Source organism: Pithys albifrons, chromosome Z (assembly GCF_047495875.1).
Source record: "Pithys albifrons albifrons isolate INPA30051 chromosome Z, PitAlb_v1, whole genome shotgun sequence".
Lineage (NCBI taxonomy): Eukaryota > Metazoa > Chordata > Aves > Passeriformes > Thamnophilidae > Pithys > Pithys albifrons.
In genome coordinates this window covers 28,022,243-28,044,052 of record NC_092497.1, presented here as the reverse complement: position 1 = coordinate 28,044,052, position 21,810 = coordinate 28,022,243, and the positions used below count along the sequence as shown (strand labels likewise).

At 41.0% G+C, this 21,810-nt stretch overlaps 1 protein-coding gene across 1 annotated transcript; it reads left to right on the top strand.

Annotated features, from left to right (window-relative positions):
- Positions 1-2,948: 2,948 nt before the first annotated feature.
- On the top strand, positions 2,949-20,631 carry PTCD2 (pentatricopeptide repeat domain 2). Its single transcript, XM_071581538.1, is given in 8 exon segments — positions 2,949-3,104; positions 4,433-4,511; positions 5,618-5,709; positions 16,437-16,550; positions 18,066-18,140; positions 18,911-18,965; positions 18,968-18,999; positions 20,371-20,631. Coding segments are annotated over 8 exon segments (864 nt in total).
- The last annotated feature ends 1,179 nt before the right edge of the window (positions 20,632-21,810 follow it).

Below are 21,810 nucleotides of genomic sequence, written 5' to 3'. Positions count from 1 at the left end.
ATGTTATCTATTTCCTCCTCTCCTCAAGCATGTGTTTTTCGAGCATACTGCAATTTCTACTGCAATGTCTACTGCTAGTGGGGTTCTGCTACAAGACCTGGTATTGCTGCACTAACACTGAGCCGACCAGAAAGCTACAGCAGATGGCGCTACTCAAACCCTTCCCCTAAATAAGGGACAAACCCATCCGTTAGGAGCTTTTTTTAAAATCTAAATGTAAGAACGGCAGCAACAAAATTCAGGAAAATCTGTATCTATCACGTAACTTATTAAGCTGGTCATAAACCAATAATGCTGCAATTAAAACAGTAGATTAATCCAACAGCTATTTTCAAACCAACAGTGACCTCATGCAAAATCTGTCATTTAAAGAAAAGCGATGTGTCATAATATGCAGAAGTTGCAATTTAACCAGAGAAAAGACAACATATGGAAAGCACCCAAATGCCACACTCATTTTTACATCTGATCAAAATATTCTGAAATGTCTTCAAAGTCCCTTTTAAGGGCACATATTTTTCATCTTGTTTTTTTAAAATGAATTATTGTCTTTAAAATACATATATATAACATGAGGACCTAACTTCTGTTATATAATATCACAAACTCGAAAGAGTCACAGTTAAAAGAATACGCAGACTGCAGTTCATTGTCAAACTACCACATATAGAATACATGCAGTGACACTTTTGGCTAACCAAAATTCAACCTAGTACTTTTTAAACTGAAAATTAATTTACATCTCTAGTCAAAACCATGTGACAACTTACACAAAAATTTTTGGTTAAAACATGTTTTTATAGGATTGTATTGTTGGCCAAAATTTCTAATCTCATAGCTATAAAATCTATTTTGAGCTTCTTGCATTTACAGAGGCCTAAATTAATAAAATCTAAGAAGATATTTGATGGTTTTAATTCGCTATGACAGACCACCAATCTGTAGTTTCTAAACATGAGTAAAAATGCATTCAAGCATTCAAAATTGTACAGGAGCTGATGCATTTTTGAGCTGATTAAAAAGAAGTGTAAAGAATTTTAATTTATAATGCGGCTATATAACTTCAGTAAGTATTTTTTAACCACTTACCCCAAGTTCATCCAAGAACATGATCATGCGATGTTTGTTGCTCTTGATTCCAGTGTTTAATGTAATAAATGAAAGATGAAAGAAGTAGTTAGGGCTAATAAAAACATGGTTTGGAAGTGGAAAAAGCAGTAATAACTGTGCACACAGTATATATAATAGCTATTATTTATAATCCAACTATTACCTGCAACAGTTACACTATTAACTACAGCAGTTATACAATTACCTAAATAATATAAAATATTTCAGATCCCAGGTATTGCTTGAATTTCTGTGCACCTTTGAACACATCACAACCATTATACATGCGTACATTCTTCTTACTTCACAGGATTCAGCTCTATATTTCAGTCTCAAGTAAAGACTTGTATTTGCATGTAGCAACAGATAGGCATCCAGCAACTGAATATGTTGTTTTCTGGGATGCCTGCTTTAGCTTGAAAACAGCAGTGACCCAGCAACTGCTGCAAAATCATTCTCTTCCCTCCCCAAGACAGGGGCAGCATCGTGAGAGGAATGGATACATACAGAAATACACAGATTATATATGAGAGTCTTTGTTTTGCGTCATTTGTGAAGGAATTTATATCTTCTGTATGAACAGTGTTGAGTAGTTCTTACAGTCACTTAAAAGCTGAGTGGAGTTGGTTTTATTTGTTTGCTTTCTTTTCAGAAAAAGAACATAAGTCATAAAATGTTACAAAACTTTCATTCTCAGTAAAACTTTTGCATTAACTAATATATTCCATAACATACAGAATGAAATTAAGTTCACAATAAGCATCTTCTTGGTTTTCCAAATCTGACATGACTACATGGAGATACCTTGGCATTCTTATCTGTGGGAAGCTTTATGCATTTTTCTTGGTGAAAAAAACAAGCTTTCTGATTCAGTGAATCTCCATGTTTCAGGTATCAAGTATACAACACTGATAATGGAATTGTGTATAGACTGTTCCTGTAATGTGTTTTACTTTCAGATCCATATTTTAGAAATATTAAGGAGAAATTAAAGAAAATTTGAATAATTCTCAAAAATTAATTAAAAAATTTGCTGCATTTATGTCAGACTTCATCTGATGTGGAACTAGCCAGAAAAGTTATTTACAGGTATTTTTTACAATCCAGGTAACACACTTTTCTGTCCTTATTTTTTTTCTTTTATTAGTTCATCCCAGGTTATATCTGCAGTTGAGGCCTTGCCCTAATTCAGTGGCTATATGCATAATTAATCCCTTAAGTTATGGCTGTCTTTTCATTTACTTTGGATCTTCCAGCCCTTCAGAGACTCTCAAGTCAAAGGAGAGTTAAACTGTGAGAGCAGAGTTGGTGCCATACTGCAGAATGAATGGTGAACCACACAGAAAAATCATCCCACAACTGAGAAGCAGACCTGTTCCAGGGTGTTTTTCTAGCCAAGACACATCTGATTATAAACTGGTCTGGAACCAGAAGTGGCAGATCAATGGCAGGAGGTTTTGTGAATGTAAAATTTCCAAGCAATTACAGTGTAGGAGCTATAAAGTAAAAAGTAGTGGTATTTTAGCAGGCACTGTTGCTAAATTAGACTGCTGCAACTTCCTGTGCTATTTTTCCGTGAACGGAAGGTAAAGTACCTGGGAATTTTTGAGGCAGGGACCCATTCTATTATTGCTCCAATGCAGGTTACTTTACTGGTAATAGAATAGATTATTTATTACTGGTTAATTTATTAGTTTGATCAAAACAATATTTTTTCCTTAAAATTTAATCTCCTATTATGTATGTATCTTTGGCTGGTGCAGATAGAAATACGTGCTCTGTTACTGCACATACAGATCTTGCTGTCTGTTTAAAGATGTTCTTCCTTGGCAAATTCCATGCCCTGTGTGATTAATTTTTTTAATCTTTCCAATAGGTACCATAAACAGAATGGAATCAGAGCCTTACATAATTTTAAATTTGGACCCCTCTTTATGAGGCTTTGTTATGAGCTAGACCTTGAAAGACCTGCAATAGAACTTATCAAAGATCAGGTAATTCCCATACATTTTCAAAATACTGTTATTATTAATCAAATATGAGTAATGATTTGCTATGGGTGAGACTTGCATGAGCTCATAGAATCGAAGGTCTATGTTGCAGTAAAAAGGATATCTATGACATTAATGCAAGTAGGCAGAGTACATGACTTTTATTTTAAAATAGCAAAACAGTAATTAAAAAGGAATTAAATGCTAGTTTGACTGGTAACTTTATTTCTGTATGATTGCCTCATTTGAATAAAAATGAAATAAAAAGTACTTATAAAAAAATAACTACTTAAATTAATGTGGCTGGTGCATGTTTTTCCACATCCCATGTTGCATTAGATCAATCTAGGAAATGAATTTTTCTGTGGTAGCCCTCCTAAATCCCTTATGTTATTTGCACCAGCTGATTTAGCGTGTTACTCAAACTCCCTCTGAACTCCGTAGAGGTGGTATGATGTTCATCAGCTCAGAACCTTTGCTGGTTTAGCACTGAAGAATCTGAAGACTTGATGTTGAACATCTCTAAAATGCTATGTGTGCCATTAAGACAAGACAGTAATTACGCCCAGTGTGTGCAATAGTGTTTTGTCTTCAAAAATCTCTGCAAGCTAGTGAAAAGTCATTTCTTTGATACTAACTTGTTAAGGTATGAGATATGCATAGCCAGAAATGGGAGAAGTCTTTCTACTATTCTTAAATTAGGCATATGTAAGAGTATATATAGTTTTAATTTTGGGTTGGGGTTTTTTGTTGTTTTTTTTTTTTTTTCTGTTGAGAGCCATGCCACTAAAACAGTTCCTGCTGTAGTTGTAGGACATAGTAACTGGTGGATAATGAGGTGCTTCTTCAGGCTTCACTACATAAATTTAAACTTAATATCTCTGACATTTTCTTTGGCTATTTACAACACAGTATAGTTGAAGTAGAACATAACATGTAATTCCTCTTTCTTCTGCTACTTTGATATTGTGATTAGCAAAACTCTTTCAGTTTCATGATGGTAGTACTTTACCCCAACTGTATTGTTTATCAACTGCAAAGTGTCAGGGACTTCTACTTGCATTAATTTCAGAGGTTACAATCTGTCAGGAAAAAAAAAGGGTAGTGGCACTCTTGGAAATTTCTGTTTAATTTTAGTAAGGGTTTTGTTTGAGCCACTGGTATTTTAGAGAATACTTGACAGAGGAACAGACAGTCAGGGAACCCAGAGAGTTAAGTGATGAGCTTGTGAAGATGAGACTTATTCCAGTAGCAAGACCTGCTGAATGCTGTGCACAGGAAGTCTGTTCACTGTCCTGACTTTTTTATGGTTGCTCTTATTTTTTCTCCAGAATTTGCATGGTTTTTTCTCAGAGAGTACATCATTCCATATTTTGATGACTATGTTGTTTAAAAAGGGCCATTTTGAAAGTAAGTACTGTGTTTGCTAAGGCAAGTTAATTTTGAGGAGAGCACTTCTCACTTGTGTATGTGTATATAAAGAAATATATTTTTAGTGAATATTGCTAATTGGCAATGGTTTTAGATGGCCAAACATCATGTAAATAAGTGTAGATGTGAATGGGTTGCACTGTAGTGTGTACTAAAAATGGAAGACTATTTCTTTCATTACTTCCCAAGGTATTCTTGCCATTTGAATTGCACAGAATTGTTATCATGGAGAGCTTATCCCCTAAACCCTCTTCTCTGAAGTGTTAACTCCTCTTTTCTTTTGTAATTTCCCATGAGATTTTTCTTCTCTATTCAAAGTTTGGTATATGTGTTTTTTGAAACTGTAAGTTCTTCAAACATTTTTTGGCTGTTTTGCATTATTGTCAGAGCAGGGAAAAATATGCTTATTTCAAAACTAGACCGTAGTCTTCTATTTGTTTGTGGTACTAGTGTCCTCATGCAGAGTGGCTACTGCAATGTTTAAGTCCAATGTTTCAAATCAGTTTAGCACTTTGTAAGAATAAAGAAGAATCATCTGACTTAACTTAAAAGACATTCCATGAGAAAACCTTAAATTTAGTATGGAGTAAGCTTTTCAAGCAAATACATTTATTTGAAATTTGTTACTCTCTTGACTTTTGGCAGCTGTCCAAAAGGTTCAGACTGAACCACTGTAAAAATAACTAGTTCAGCACCTGAATGTGGCATTGTGGTGAAGCATGTGAGTTATTGAGATGTTATGTGGTTTGCCTAAAGTGGTGGACACTTTCTATGGAGTTAGGAAAAATAGAGTGGTTTTATCAAGTATCTAGAATTTAGCTCTAGATTCATATAAAAATAATAGAAGAGTAAGGCCATGTGCTACTGTAACTGAAAACCTTGCTAAGAAAAAGTATTTATATTCAACTGACCTTGAATTTTGAAACTTTTTGAAATTTTTCTTTTTAAAATGCAGATTTCAGTTTACATTCTTATTTTCAAATAGACTTACTGAGCATGTAGCATGTTGAATTGTTTTTCTTTTCAGTTACTAAGGGTAGAGCCATAAATTTGTGAAGTGAGTAACACTAATATATTTTTGATAGGTTCTTTAGAAGTTCTCACAGAAATGAAAAAGCAAGTTATACCTTTCAACAAAGAAACCTATCTACTTGCATTTGCAATATGCTATAAACTGGTAAGTATTTTCAACTTGCATGATAGAAAAGGCATTTCAAACACTTCTTCTCTTCTTTTTTTTTTTTGAATTTTAAAATTTGCATATTTTTCCTGTCATGATTCCCTATCTAGTGGAAATATTTTATACATATTTAAGTCCTAAATTGGTTCATTCTGCAGGATATGGTGCACATATATAGTTTCCCATACAAACTAATATCATGAAACAAATCTCTAAAAAATTGCATGGACATCAGCATTAGGGAACAAATTTGCTACAGTCTTCAAGTATTCTTTCTCTGGGAACTCTGCAACTCTTCAGGGTATACTCTAAGCCCCAGTATTGGTTTTCTAGCCTGGTTTCCTTAAGACACAAGGCATATATATGATATGTTCTGTTTGTCAGACATTTCTAATGCATTTCCCCTCTTCCGTTACAAGTAACCTTGAATCTTTCTCGTAATTGCACCCAAATTTCACAAGGAACTGAGTTGTCAAAGTTAATCTGTTTCCTACATGCCTGATGAAAACGGACTGCTGAGTGGAGAAAAGAAACCTAAAGGAATGCCATTAGTGAGAGACAGGCTGCCCCTTGGGCTTACCTGTAGTTTTAGGTCAAAGATAAAGAGTGTGAACATGACAAGAAACTAGGCTGCACTGGTTCTCTGAAAGTTTCCTTAGATCTGTTTCCTTTTGTAGAAAAGTGAGGTCCCAAAACTTTTGGTTTTGATCGTCATCTCCAGTCTTGAGTCAGTTCTGCAATTTGAAATATTAACATGGACTCTTCCCAAACTCAGTTAGAAACTTTTCTTCTGTTTTCTCATGTGTTCTGGTTTAAAGATAAACCAACAGCAGAAATAAAACCCAGCTCAAGCGAGATTACAAGTCAGAGTTACAATTAACTAAGAAGATCACAATAAATGCAATGATATAGAGAAAAAATTGGTTTTAACCCACAAAAAACAGATGTAAAAACTAACACCCTGCGACAAAATGCTGTTGGTTAGCTTCTGTGCTGAGTGCTATGTGTTCTCCCTGAGTCCAAAGTAAAAGGAAAGGAAAGGAAGGATGATGGTTACAGTCATGTTGACAGTGGCAGTCACAGTCCTGTTGAGATTCTGGTTCTCTTCTGGATCAAATGAATGGCACCAGAAGTCCCAAAACGTAAAGATTATATATGCTTGGGTTCAGGTGGGAATGTCCCGTATCTTTTCCAGAGTGGGAAGTTTCACAGTGTGTGATTTACTCTGTGAGTCATTTGATAGTTTTGGAATCTTTGATGGCCCTTTAGCAGACATGACCCTTCAGGCTGGGTCTGAAGGTGCTAATGCCTCCCCAGAGGGGAGTTACCACACCTGAGTCATTGGTGTGAAGACAGGAATACCCTTCTATCTCATAGGGTCCTGTAACACCCAGCTTGTAGCCTGAGGTGTCAGGTGTGCCCTGGGCAGCTGCTGCAAATGATCCATTATTAACTGTTCATCAGAAATTATACAGAAGGTGTAGAATACACAGTTCTGGTTGCACTCTACACAGTGGTAAGCTGGTACTGGCCACTGTAACTAGGACATCATGTTTTACAAATGTGCTGGTTTAAAGGCGAACCAGCAGGGGAAATGAACTCACCACGAGAGAGAGATTATAAGTCAGACCTAAAATTTAATAATAATATTACAAGAAAAACACTGACACAAAAGGGAAGTTGCTTTCAACTCACAAAAACCCAGCAGTACAACCCAGTGTCCTGGGGCACAAACCCAAGGGGGTTTGTTTGCCCTTGTGCTGAGACCCCTGTGGTTCCCTCAAGTCCAGAGCAAAAGGAAATGAAAAACCTGTTGGTGCAGGCGAGGGCTGTGGTCTGGGCGAGAGCAGTGATCTCCTCCTGTGGAGGTCCTGCTGCTCCTCTGAATCTGATGAGAAGTTACCAAAGTCTTCTTACCCACCACTTATGTACCCTCAGGGAGCACCCAGTCCCTCCCCCTGGGCGGGGACTCACAAAATGGGTGATGAACTCTGGGAACCAGGGGAGTATTGAACTGCTGATGGTCCGTTAGCAGCTCCGCCCCCTCAGGCTGAGTGTGAAGGTGATAATGACTCCCTGGGCAGCTGCTGCTAATGGCCCATTGTCCTCAGGGAATGAATAGAGGGGGTAGAATACACAGCTTTGATCACCCTTACACAGTGTCAGCTGGTCCCTCCTGCTGAACTAGGACATTATCCACCCCTTATTCTACACCATCTAGCATTCCCAAATTTAATTCCCCTTTTACCTATATATACATATATACAATGAAACATTACAAACTCTTCTCACTCAAAATTAGGTCCCCTTGTGGTACACAACATGTTTCTCCATCTTTTTGCATTACCCACCAAGTGCAACCAGGTCCTTGAGCAAAAACAATCCCTCGGATGGGTTTGCCTTTGTTTGAGGTGGGACTAACCCAAACAGTCTTTCCTAACATACCTCTCATATGGACCACAGGGACTTTATCTCCATCTACAATATTCAAGAGTTCTGATTGGGCAGGGCCAGCTCGATTGATGGAGCCCCGGGTGTTGACCAACCAGGTGGCGTTTGCCAAATGCAGCTCCCAGTGTTTGAAAGTTCCCCCACCCAACGCCTTCAAGGTTGTTTTCAGCAGTCCATTACATCGCTCAACTTTCCCAGCAGCTGGTGCATGGTAGGGGATATGATACACCCACTCAATGCTGTGCTCTCTAGCCCAGGTGTCTATGAGGCTGTTCTTGAAGTGGGTGCCATTGTCAGACTCTATTCTCTCTGGGGTGCCGTCTCTCCACAGGACTTGTTTCTCAAGGCCCAGGATGGTATTCCGGGCAGTGGTATGAGATACAGGATATGTCTCCAGCCATCCAGTGGTTGCCTCTACCACGGTCACGTAGCGCTTGCCTTGGCGTGTTTGGGGAAGTGTGATGTAGTCAACTTGCCAGGCCTCCCCATACCTGTATTTCGACCACCGTCCACCATACCATAGAGGCTTCACCCGCTTGGCCTGCTTGATGGCAGCACATGTGTCACAGTCATGGATAACCTGTGAGACACTGTCCATGGTTAGATCCACCCCTTGGTCCCGAACCCATCTGTATGTCGCATCTCTGCCCTGATGACCAGAGGCATCATGGGCCCATCGAGCTAGAAACAATTCACCTTTATGCTGCCAATCCAGATCTACCTGAGAAACTTCAATCCTGGCAGCTCGATCCACCTGCTCGTTGTTACGATGCTCCTCATTAGCCCGGCTCTTGGGTACATGAGCATCTACGTGACGGACCTTCACACTCAGCTTCTGTACCCGGGCAGCGATGTCCTGCCACATCTCAGCCGCCCAGATGGGTTTCCCTTTGCGCTGCCAGCCGGCCTTTCTCCAACGCTCCAGCCATCCCCACAGAGCATTGGCCCCCATCCACGAATCAGTGTAAAGGTAGAGTCTTGGCCACTTCTCTCGCTCAGCGATATCCAAGGCCAGCTGAACAGCTTTCAGCTCTGCAACCTGACTTGATCCACCCTGTCCTTCAGTCGCTTCTGCAACTTGCAGTGTAGGACTCCATACAGCTGCTTGCCATTTCCGGCCTGTCCCTACAATGCGGCAGGAGCCATCTGTGAAGAGAGCATATCGCTTCTCCTCTTCTGGTAGCTGGTTATATGGTGGGGCCTCCTCAGCTTGTGTCACCTGCTCCTCTTCTTCTTCAGAGGACAATCCGAAACTCTCACCTTCCGGCCACTTGGTTATGATTTCCAAAATCCCAGGGCAATTAGGATTCCCTATCCGGGTTCGCTGCGTGATCGGAGTGATCCACTTACTCCATGTGGCATCAGTGGCGTGATGGGTAGAAGGAGTTTTTCCTTTGAACATCCAGCCCAACACTGGTAGTCGGGGTGCCAGGATGAGCTGTGCCTCAGTGCCAATCACTTCTGAGGCAGCTCGAACTCCTTCATAAGCTGCCAGGATCTCTTTCTCAGCTGGGGTGTAGCTGGCTTCAGATCCTTTGTATCCCCAACTCCAGAATCCCAGCGGTCGTCCTCGAGTCTCCCCAGGTACTTTCTGCAAGAGGCTCCAGGATGGGCCGTTCTCCCCGGCTGCAGTGTAGAGCACATTCTTCACATCCTGTCCTGTCCTGACTGGCCCAAGGGCTACTGCATGGGTAATCTCCTGTTTAATCAGCTCAAAGGCTTGTTGTTGTTCAGGGCCCCACTGGAAATCATTTTTCTTCCGTGTCACAAGGTAGAGAGGGCTTACAATCTGACTGTACTCAGGGATATGCATCTTCCAAAAGCCCACGGCGCCTAGGAAAGCCTGAGTTTCCTTCTTGCTGGTCGGTGGGGACATAGCAGCTATTTTGTTGATCACCTCTGTTGGAATCTGGCGACGCCCGTCTTGCCACTTCACTCCTAGGAACTGAATTTCCTGAGCAGGTCCCTTGACTTTACTTCATTTAATGGCAAAACCAGCTCTTAGGAGAATCTGGATTATCTTCTTTCCTTTCTCTAAAACCTTCCCTGCTGTGTTCCCCCATACAATGATGTCATCGATGTACTGTAGATGTTCTGTTCTGGAGCCTCACCCTTTTCCAGTGCAGTCTGGATCAGTCCATGGCAAATGGTGGGACTGTGTTTCCACCCCTGGGGCAGTCGATTCCAGGTGTACTGCACCCCCTTCCAGGTGAAAGCGAACTGCGGCCTGCACTCTGCTGCCAACGGAATGGAGAAAAAGGCATTGGCAGTGTTGATGGTGGCATACCACTTGGCTGCCTTGGACTCCAGCTCATACTGAAGCTCCAGCATGTCCGGCACAGCGGCACTTAGGGGGGGCGTGACCTCATTGAGACCACGGTAATCCACCGTCAGCCTCCACTCTCCACTGGACTTTCGTACTGGCCATATGGGGCTATTAAAGGGTGAGTGAGTCTTGCTGACCACCCCTTGGCTCTCCAGCTCACGAATCATCTTGTGTATGGGGGTCACAGAGTCTCGGTCAGTGCGGTATTGCCGACGGTGCACTGTGGCTGTGGCCAGCGGTACCAATTGTTCTTCAACTTTCAGCAGTCCCACAGCAGAAGGGTCCTCTGAGAGGCCAGGCAAGGTGCTCAGCTGTCTGATTTCCTCTGTCTCCACAGCAGCTATGCCAAAGGCCCAACGCAGTCCCTTTGGGTCTTTGAAATATCCATTCCTCAGGTAGTCTATGCCAAGGATACATGGGGCTTCTGGACCAGTCACAATGGGGTGTCTATGCCATTCCTTCCCCGTCAAGCTGACTTCAGCTTCCAGTACAGTCAGCTGTTGGGATCCCCCTGTCACCCCAGAAATAGAGATGGATTCTGCCCCAACGTATCCTGATGGCATCAACGTGCATTGTGCACCAGTGTCCACTAAAGCTTTGTATTTCTGTGGGTCTGATGTGCCAGGCCACTGAATCCACACAGTCCAATAAACCCAATTGTCCCTCTCCTCTACCTGGCTAGAGGCAGGGCCCCCCTAGTCCTGGTCATGGTACTCACTGCGCTCTCCCTGTGAATATGACCGGGAGATTCCTTCAAGAGGGTTGGGCATAACATCATCATTCCTATACTGTCTGGAGCCTTGCCCACGAGAGACCGGAGCAGCCTTCAGCCTTGAAGAATTCCCTGTATTAGTTGTTCCTCTTTGCAATTCATGTACCCGAGCTGCTAAGGAAGAGGTGGGTTTTCCATCCCACTTCCTCATATCTTCTCCATGCTCATGGAGGTAAAACCACAGATTGCCGCGTGGAGTGTACCCTTTCTCCTTAGCTGGAAGACGCCTGCTTCTGATGGCAGAGACTCTCATTTGTTCTGGAGTGATATGGAAGAGTCCTTCCTTAATCTTCTCTTCCAGTTCAGCCAGTTTTGTTCCCACAGCTGAGACGTGGGCTCGTAATGGAGCAGTGACAGTGTCTTCATAAATCCTGAGTTTGCTGACCAGTGCACCCACCTTGTCTTCTCCCTCTCTCCACTGCAATGTTGCAAGGTAGCGAGAATACATTTCTGGCCCAAGTCGTGCAAATTTTAACCACATCTGGGATGTGCACTGGACACCATCTGGACTTTTAGGGAATCTCTCATCCTCTGAAAAGACTATCTCCAGTACGGCTAATTCCCTTAAGCACTGGATACCTTGTTCCATCGTGTTCCACTGTCCTTGCTGTACGTGGAGGTCCTCCTTACAAAGATATCTCTCCCTCACACTTGACAGCAGTCACCGCCAGAAGCTGAGAGTTTCCTGTCTCTTTCCAATGCCCTGATCAATGACCACATCTCGAGAAAGGGATCCCAGCTGCCTTGCCTCACTCCCATCTAGAATTGTATCATTGGCTGCCGCATCCCAGATTCGAAGCAGCCGGGTCAAGATGGACTCATTTGCCTGTCGTGTGAACTCTCTCCGGAGCTCACGCAGCTCTCCCAGGGATAGGGAGCGGGTGATTATTTCTGGCTCCATTTCTTCTGCTTGAGGTGAAGGTCCTGACTCTTCCTCGTCATGCACTATACGAACTGATTTGGTCTTTGATTTTCTTTTCTGGACAGGGGCAACTGCTATCGGTTTCTGTTGTCCTTCCGGCTCCTCCATGGTTTGTGTCGACATGGTGCTGGCTGATTTGTTTCCCTTTCTCTCTGGCTCAGCTGTGGTTTGTGTGGGCATGATGCTGGTTGATGTGTCTCTTCTCTCTGACTCAGCCATGGTTTGGGTGGACATGGTGCCTGTGGATTTGCTCCTTTTCTCCTCCTCCTGATGATGCTGTACCACACCAAGTAGTGTGCGGTAGGCAGTGGCCAGGGCCCAGCAGGTTGCTGTGAGCTGCACATCTCTGGGACTACCAGAGCATCTTCCTTTCACATAGCTTAGCATTTTGGCAGGGTCCTGCAGTTGTTCTGGGGTGAATTTCCAGATCATTTGAGGAGAGAAGGTCTCCAAATACTGGCCCATATCTTCCCACTTCCCGTGCCATTCAGCATCATCCGCTCCCAGGGCAGGCCTCCAGCAAGCCTCCTTAGAAAGCCCAGTTCTGACCCTAAACATGGTGTATACAGTACAGAGGAGACAAAGCAACACTAACAGCACTAACAGTAGGATTATGCTGTCCCTAACATCAAAAGGAAGCTCAATATTTTCAATGATTGTTGTAGCAGAGGTGAAAAGGTGGAAGTAACCATCTCCGCCTGTTTTCCCCACAGTCTGGGTGCTATTTTTAATGAGATCCCAGAGGTAACAACCCAAACCAGGACAGGCAAACCAGACTGAATATACATTCACAATGAAATTCATTGCTTCTGATGTTATGACAACATAAACCTAGTACATTAATAAAGCAATTTTGATCCTTCTCCCTGGTATTAAAGAGAGCATCAAAATAGGCACATGGTTCCCCATGTGTCGAAATATGAACAGGCCCAGATACACCATCCACATGAATACATCAAGCAACATGGTAGTCAGGGAGTTTCTGTATCCAAATACACAAAATGAAATTGTAATTCTGACTTCTCTCTCATGGCCCTACGTTGGGCGCCAAAAGATGTGCTGGTTTAAAGGCGAACCAGCAGGGGAAATGAACTCACCATGAGAGAGAGATTATAAGTCAGACCTAAAATTTAATAATAATATTACAAGAAAAACACTGACACAAAAGGGGAATTGCTTTCAACTCACAAAAACCCAGCAGTACAACCCGGTGTCCTGGGGCACAAACCCAAGCGGGTTTGTTTGCCCTTGTGCTGAGACCCCTGTGGTTCCCTCAAGTCCAGAGCAAAAGGAAATGAAAAACCTGTTGGTGCAGGTGAGGGCTGTGGTCTGGGCGAGAGTGGTGATCTCCTCCTGTTGAGGTCCTGCTGCTCCTCTGAATCCGATGAGAAGTTACCAAAGTCTTCTTACCCACCACTTATGTACCCTCAGGGAGCACCCAGTCCCTCCCCCTGGGCAGGGACTCACACAATGGGTGATTAACTCTGGGAACCAGGGGGGTATTGAACTGTTGATGGCCCATTAGCAGCTCCGCCCCCTCAGGCTGAGTGTGAAGGTGATAATGACTCCCTGGGCAGCTGCTGCTAATGGCCCATTGTCCTTGGGGAATGAATAGAGGGGGTAGAATACACAGCTTTGATCACCCTTACACAGTATCAGCTGGTCCCTCCTGCTCAACTAGGACAACTAAGATGCTAGCTAAGCTAAAAATTATGCCACTTAGACTGAACTTCCTCCGGTTTCTCAGCTAACCATTCAATGAAACTCAATGCATATATGAAAAAGGAGTAGGCCTAAAACAGTACCTCAGCAGTAATTTACATAGTGCTTCTGAAATTCTCAGTTCTAATGAATTAGTTTTGCCTTTAGATCTGCTGTAACCTCCTCCCTAAAATCTTTACATGTTTTTTTACGTGGCCTGCAGTCAGAAGGCTTGGAGCCCTGGCATGTGCAACAGGAGGAGGTTCCTGAGGCCTCTGTTTTCTGCTACTTCTAGCCTTACATGTGTTTTCAATAGAGAAGCCAGCCCATCATTATTATTGATGAAAATAGAGGGAAAATAATTCTACACTGTCACATGATTGTTTTAATAGCCACAATAAACCTGTGGTGTTTTTTCATTGAGATAAATTACCATCAATAGGGGAATAAGCTGTAGTAACCCTTCATGAACTAAAGAGGATTAGGTGGAGCTCTCTCAAAAGCTTAATCTGTTGATTCATCTATTAAGAAGAGGAGAAACCATGAAGCTCAGAAGTGCTTTTGTGCGTGATGCGAGATAAGAGAAGTCAGAAAAAAATCTTGAAGGAAAGTATCTTTAAGATATACTACTTGAATAATAGAAATAATGGTACTAGTATCACTAGGAGCAGTGCTCAATTTTTACCAGGTAAATTTTTGATTTCTTATGTATAATCATGGTAGAGACCAGTAGAGAAAAATGTACAAAGCTTAAAGCTCAGATTATTGCCAGTGGATAAGCAAAGGAATTAATGTTTAATCTTTGTTGAGAAGTGGTCTAGAGGTCAACCTGAAAACACTTCTGGGATGTTTTAGATCACTGCAAGGCGCTGCTATCCTCTGAAGTAACAAGTGGTCCTTCTTTCAGTGCAGAAAAGAGCTAATAGGCCTTAAGATGACAATGAAGTATTGTCCTAGTTTGAGGGGAAAAACTAAAATGTTTACCCACAAGCGGGGGAGGGGGCCTTCTCCACAACAATCACACCACTCTTTATCAAATTTAAGAAAAGGAATTTTAATACAAGAAGGATAACTGTCCCTAACTGCTATAAATATATATCTATATATATCTATATATGTAGGTATAGGTATAACTATAAACAGACCAGAGCAAACCACTTCCTCAACACCACAGAGGAAAAACAAAGAAAACAACAACCCCTCCAACAACAACCCCTCACAACAACAAGTTTCCTTTGGGAGAAGAGTTATACTTATGGCAGTATCAGTATCACAGCCTGGCTGGCTACGGAGTGAGTTTCCAATCCCTCTCCAGTGAGACAGACGAGTGGTGAGCTCTCAGATGAACTCTGTCTCTTCCCCCTGTGTTCCCTGTTCAAGAAGCAGAAACACAAGGAGCCAGAAGCAGTCCTGAGGCAGGCAGCAGCAGCAGTGAGCCGGTTTCTCCTCAACCCCGCACACACCCCCAACTCCCAGCCGTGTGTAGTCTCCAAGAACAAAAGAGGCAAAACCTATCCCCACTCAAGTGATCAGCAGTTAACTACTTTTTTTGTTATCTACTGGCATGGGCAGTTAGTGGCAGGGGAGAGAATTTGCATAATAACTCCAAAGTACATTTATGGAATAATAATCTTCCAGTGGTCAGAGCGTTTCTCAATTTTTGAAGAACATGTTTTAAACCATGTTTTGCAGGAATGACACTTTGAGCACTTGGAACAGAAATCAACAACAAATACAGGGACTCTTATCCATATTGGTGGTACCAATTGTTACAAAACTTTCCTGCTGCCAGCTTTTAAGTTTGACAGATACTATTTTGTTTGGGACCCAGTCAGTTCCACTCATAATTTCCAGTGTGAACAACATTGGTTTGGAGAGTTGGTGGTTTGTGAGGGAGCACACAGCTAAACTCATAGCCTTTTACTATAGGCTCTACTGAAAATTGTCTGAGCAATAATGAAAGCTTTCTGTGTTGGAAATATATATATATATATATATATATATATATATATATATATATATATATACTTCAGAAACATTTTTCAAGATTTAATCTGTAAAAGAGAGGTTAAAAATGGCTGAATGTACAAATTTGCACATACACAGATTCTGTTAGTGTAATAGTGCTGAGTAGTTCAATGCTTAGAAAACACTGACTTTTCAGTAACTACCCAATGTAGGTTTCAAAATAAAGGACAAAATTTATCGTTCTTCCCTATTTGGGAATGATTCAAAAGTGCAAAAGAAAGTGTCTGTCAATTTAGGATAATGCCACAGTTGTTTTCTCTCTTGTAGAAACCAAAACAGAGCAAGGTGTAGTTGTTAAAACAATGGAAGTTAAGTTTAGCTTCTTTTGACCTCTCTCACTTTGAATATTGTATTTAGATGTTGTTTCTTAAGAAGTGCTGCACAGAATCTGCTTGATTGTATTCAGGTACATGTTGCCTTGGTGATCATACGGTATATTAGCTTCTGCATGCCTATTGTGATTGCAATTGCTTACAGTCCTTTCAGATCACAAGAAAACAACTTACTTTGAAATTTCTATGCAGGACAACCCGGAGTCTTCTAAAATCTCTGCAAAACTACTTGAAGAAGCACAGGTAAAAGGTGACACATTACCCATACAAGCATACTGCTTTGCAGTAGCAACTGCTCTCAAGCAGGTACAGTATCTTTTGTTTTCAGTTCTGGCTGGATTTCTATGAGTTTATTGTAGAAAAATAGTCAGTGAAAGAAAGTTGACATGAAAGAGGCATAACTGATCCATGTAACAACTTCAAGAACTTTTATGCTCCTGAAACTGTAGGATTATAGACAACTTTCACATAAATTGAAATATGAGAGTCTATATATATATATATGAGTCTAATGCACAAGTATTTTGTGCTAGTAGCAATGCCATCAGAATATTAGAAAATGAAAGAGTTAGACCAACAGGTTAAATGTCATCATGGATCTACTGGTGCAGATACTGCTATTTGTTGATGATTTCCTTCAAACAGAATTAAAATGATAATTTAAAATATTTGCGCCATCATCTCTTTAAAATATTTATCTTGGGACACCAACTCAAAGGCTGTGATGTGCATTGCCCTATTGCCTGAAATATGGCCTGTCTTTCTCCACAACATGTTGCTGCTTGGGAAGGTTGTCATATACCTCATGTGGCCAAGCACTGATATGAAGAGGATCTGAGGCAGCACAGTGTCAAAGTTTGAGCAGGAGAAATTCTAAAATATGAAATAAAGTTTGGATTTCCACTGCCATTAATTTGTGTATACGGCTTGGGTATGTTCTGAACCTTCTCTGTTTCATGTTTAAACAGAGGTCAGAGACACAAGAAGGGCTGCAGATTTGATCTTATTCACAAATTTTAATGAATGGAGTAGAATTGTTAAAAGTTTCTCATGCACTCTGTGGTCTTTTTTGTTGTGTCTCTGTGAACGGAGACACTGAAGTAGCATCACTGAAATAAATTTTTTCATATGAACGACGGCATGATACTCTTCTCATTGGCATTGAGAAGAGTAAACACAAAACCTCTGTCTCTGAAGCAACATGAAATGTGATTGATTCTGTTGCTTTATGTAAAAGTCAGATAAATTCTTGTTTTACAAACAGAACAATGCTTCACATGTTATTTAACTGTTCCTTAAGCTGCAAGATCTTTGACAGTACTTATTGCTGTGAGTAAGATGTTTCTTGATCACAAGTAACATTGCTTGGTCTAGTAAATGTCAGTGTAGCATTTGCTGTCTATACAAATCAATTTCGGCCATAGATACAGTACTACGTAAATGTGTATGTCCAAAAGGTTGAAAGTGCTGGGCAGGATACATATCCACATTAACATGTGCTGCACTTCATTTAAGTGCTTTGACATCTGCCAAAGTCAGCATGTGTTTACATCTTATTTCTTTTAGGGCAGCGTGTGCCCAGAGTTAGTTGTTTGCAGCACACTATACTAAAGATCAGGATGACACGAGAAATCCATGGAGTGTTTCTTTTGCATCCTGGATGCTGTTTGGTGTCCATGGGTCTCGGTGATGGGGTTCTAGATGCTGGTTTGTTATTTAATGAAGAGTTGTGAAAGACTGTTGGTTTTCTTGAACTTTTATTGTAAAAGTTTGTGACATGTTTGACTGTATTCTTTTTTATTATTTATTATTCCTCCCCAGAATGATGTAGCACAAGCCAAATTTTATTGCTCCCAGATAATGAAAACAACGAACAAACTATACAATAATCTTAAAGTAAGTATGCTTGCTTTGTATTAAAATATTGCAGGGTAGTGTGCTATACTGGACAAAAAAACTCCCATGAGCAAAGTAACTGAAAGGCAGTTTCTTAGTAGTGCAGGTACACGTTAGTAGTATTGCTAAGCTTGTTTTTGAGACAACATACAATTTCTGTCAGCTGGATGACTTACATTCTGAACTGTTAACAACCCTCACCCATTTAAAAAATAACTTCCTACCAAAAATGGGAATGTAAAGTAGACCAGTCCTACCTCATATAGTCCCATGAACAACTTCTAATTATGATGCTGTGACATTTTGCTTTCTTTCTGCTAAAGATTGAAAAAACCACAGCTCCAGGTAAATGCTTTCTTTAGCTGTTTTCTCTCCACTTCAGGCCTTCCTCAACCCTACAAACCTTAGCTACACATATACATAGAAAATTTTTTTTCTTTACTTGCACAGTCTGCAACCTGAGAGAAAGTCTGGTATTTGCCATGTAAGTGACCTCTCTGAGCTATAGTAAAAACCACTTTATTCAAGAACAGCTAAGGCAGCTTGATCAGAGGAGTTCTGCCTTAAGGATCACCCTTCCTTTCCAGGTCCAAGCTGTGAGGAAGTTGATCATTCCATCTGCTTTCTTTCTCATGACTGGATTTTTATCAGTGCAGCATCTGGAAATGTATTTTATCCTGCTTATCTTCATGTCTTTCTCAAACATTGTTTAAAAAATTTGCATTCTGATAATAAGTACTTGTTTGCTATGTTTTTACTTTATTTTTAAGGTTCTTGTCCAGCTCAGATCCGGTTTGCTAGAGGAAGTAACAAAGACATTAGAGGCAGCGTGGAAGTAAATACTCCTCCCTTTGTAAAAACTTGAGTATTCTGAGCAGGTGGTAAGTACACAGTAATTACAGGGCGTTTTAAGTATTTGGCTAAGCCATGATAATGATGGTTCACCTACACAACTTCAGGTGTCTGAGTAAACTCTGCTAAAGTTTTGATGCTTTCCGATACTAAAGCAGCTGATTAGCTAGCTGCCTGTGCTGTTGGACAAAACACTTAGCTGTTCACTTCCCATTTTTTATTGTGGATCTTGCTCCTGGAAGCTGATACTTCATCTGAACGTAGATGAAGCTTTCCCCAGTAGCATTAAATAATTTAATCCCTTGCCTTCTGTGCTATTTTCATTTGATAAGAAAATGAGAATAAAATTTCTGATCACGATGGTATTGTCAGGTTGGTAATATTTGCCTGTGATGACAAGACCTTTGATGCTATACATGGAAGTGTGATATGGGAAATACTAGCTTTTGCTGGTTAACTATATTTTACTATGAAAAATAGCTTTTGCAGTCTTGATCAACATGAGGTCTTCCTTCAGGGACCTATGTAACCTTTATCAGTTTGTCAGCATCGCTGCTGCTTTTCCTGAAACATATCAGTGTATTCCTGATTTGAATGTGCCTATGGAACAAGACATCTTAATGCTGTGTTAATAATTAAATACTTAGGCTATTAAACAAAATTAATAACTGATACGTAAAATAACAAATGTCATGTAGGGAGGGGGGGATACTTTCCAAAGTAGCCAATGTATATTAATTGCTATATTGAAAAGGAATTCTCTTAAGTGGCATTTAATTTTGTAAAGTTCTCACAATAAGTGTGGCATGTGTCAGTATTGCATACTTTTGATTTTGTTTGGGAAATTTGTAACAAGCATAAGAAAACTAAGCATTAGTCCTAACCCTTCCCTTATACAAAAGGTTATTGATAAATAACATTTCTAAAGAGATTTACTTAACATTTGAGGTCATACTCTGTGTATGGCATACAGAACTTCTCAGTTCTGTAGACTGAGTCTGTAGTCTATCAGGGTCTGTAGTCAGACTCATTGATTTGTCCTGTACTGTACATTTACTGAACTACATAATAATAATTAGAATTGTGCTGATCTGGAAGTAGATTTCAGGAAGCAATTGCATTTCCTGGATTTAAATAGAAAATAATTGTGTTAGTCTGCACTAGGACTGTGTAGCTTTGAGGAAGTTTTAAATCTAATTAACCTTCTCTAATGGGTATACAGTCCTTTTCCACTATTGTGTGGTGATACATAATGTTCACTGCATAAAATCATTGCCTTAGCCACCTATTTTATGCTGTGTGTTTGTTTTTTTACTATATGTAATTGCTTGTCTTCAGTATGGTGTTAGAGAGAGATCTTCACTTGCTGCACTGTAACAATCTGTCATTTTCTCTTCTGTATCTGGCTACAGTCAGGGAAAAGATGGAAGAAAACCCTGACCTTTCTGTCAAATTACGAAATATTTATACAAAACTACAAGCTTCAGGACAGATTACCATGTGCACACTGGATGACATGCTTTTCCAGATTCCTAGTATAAAGAAGACTACTGCAAAGCTTTTAAATCAGAAGCAATTGGGCTATCAGGCTGCTAATCCACTTCGGTCAAATCTCTTGTTGGACTCGCTCAGTATTTGATGGCCAAATGAACTGCTGATAGCATCTCTTAGAAGCCAGGTTCAAATAAAATGTTTCTCCCCATTTCCACAATGAGCAATTTTAAGGTATATGTATGAAACTGCACTTTAAATACAGGTCATGTAGCTTCCATGTTTCAGTTTTGATGCTAAAAGTAAGCTGTGGTAGTGGGTATTTATGTATTATTCAGAAATAGACCGATAGAAAGGTTTGATATTTTTCCTTAGGCAGGAATTATATCAGTATTTTCCTATGACAGACACCTGGAAGTGAATGGATGGAGCTGAACAAAGTAGTATGAGTATGTGACCTGACTTCTGTGGTTCATGAGAAGAAATTTCGATCTTCATCAGTTGTGATGCTCTGACTGAAGGACAGATGCAGTCCAGAGTCTGGATAAAAGACTGTGGAAGTGCTTGTCACGGTTTGAGGGGAAAAAAACCCAAAATGTTTACCCACAAGCGGGAAGGGAGGTTTCCTCCACAATAATCACGCCACTCTTTATCAAATTTAAGGAAAAAAAAAGGACTTTTAATAGAAGAAGGATAACTGTTCTTAACTGCTATATATAAACCCAGCAGGTTTTCCTCCAGGAGGAAAAGTTATACTTAAGCAGTGTCAAATGTCAGAGCCCGGCTGGCTGCGGAGTGAGTTCCCAGTAGTTCCCAGTCCCTCTCCAGCGAGACAGACGAGTGGTTAGCTCTCAGATGAACTCTGTGTCTCTTGTCCCAGATGAAGGAAAAAGAAAGCTGAAAGTGGGGAACCACCACGTGTCCTGCAAAAGCAGCGGCAAACCTCTCTCTCTCCTGGGTCACTGCCCCAGCCGGGGCGGGCAGGCTGTGACGGTGCAGGCGGTGGTCAGTGCAGGCGGTGGTCAGACTGCAACAGAGGCCGGGATCCCAGATGCAGGAACCGGGAGAAACAGCCACGGCGAGGAGAAAAAAGCAGCAGCTCAGCCAGAAGCCCCAGCAGTGCCAGCAGAGCCACTTCTCTCCTCGGCAGCCACCGCTCCTGCCTTCCACGGAGCTAAAAAATAAAGATGTCCCCAAAAAACAAAAGAGACAAACCTGCCTCCATCCAAGCGATCAGTAGTTAACTGCTTCTTTTGTTAACTGCTGGCATGGGCAGTTAGTGGCAGGGGAGAGAATTTACATAATAATCCCAAACTACAACATTGCT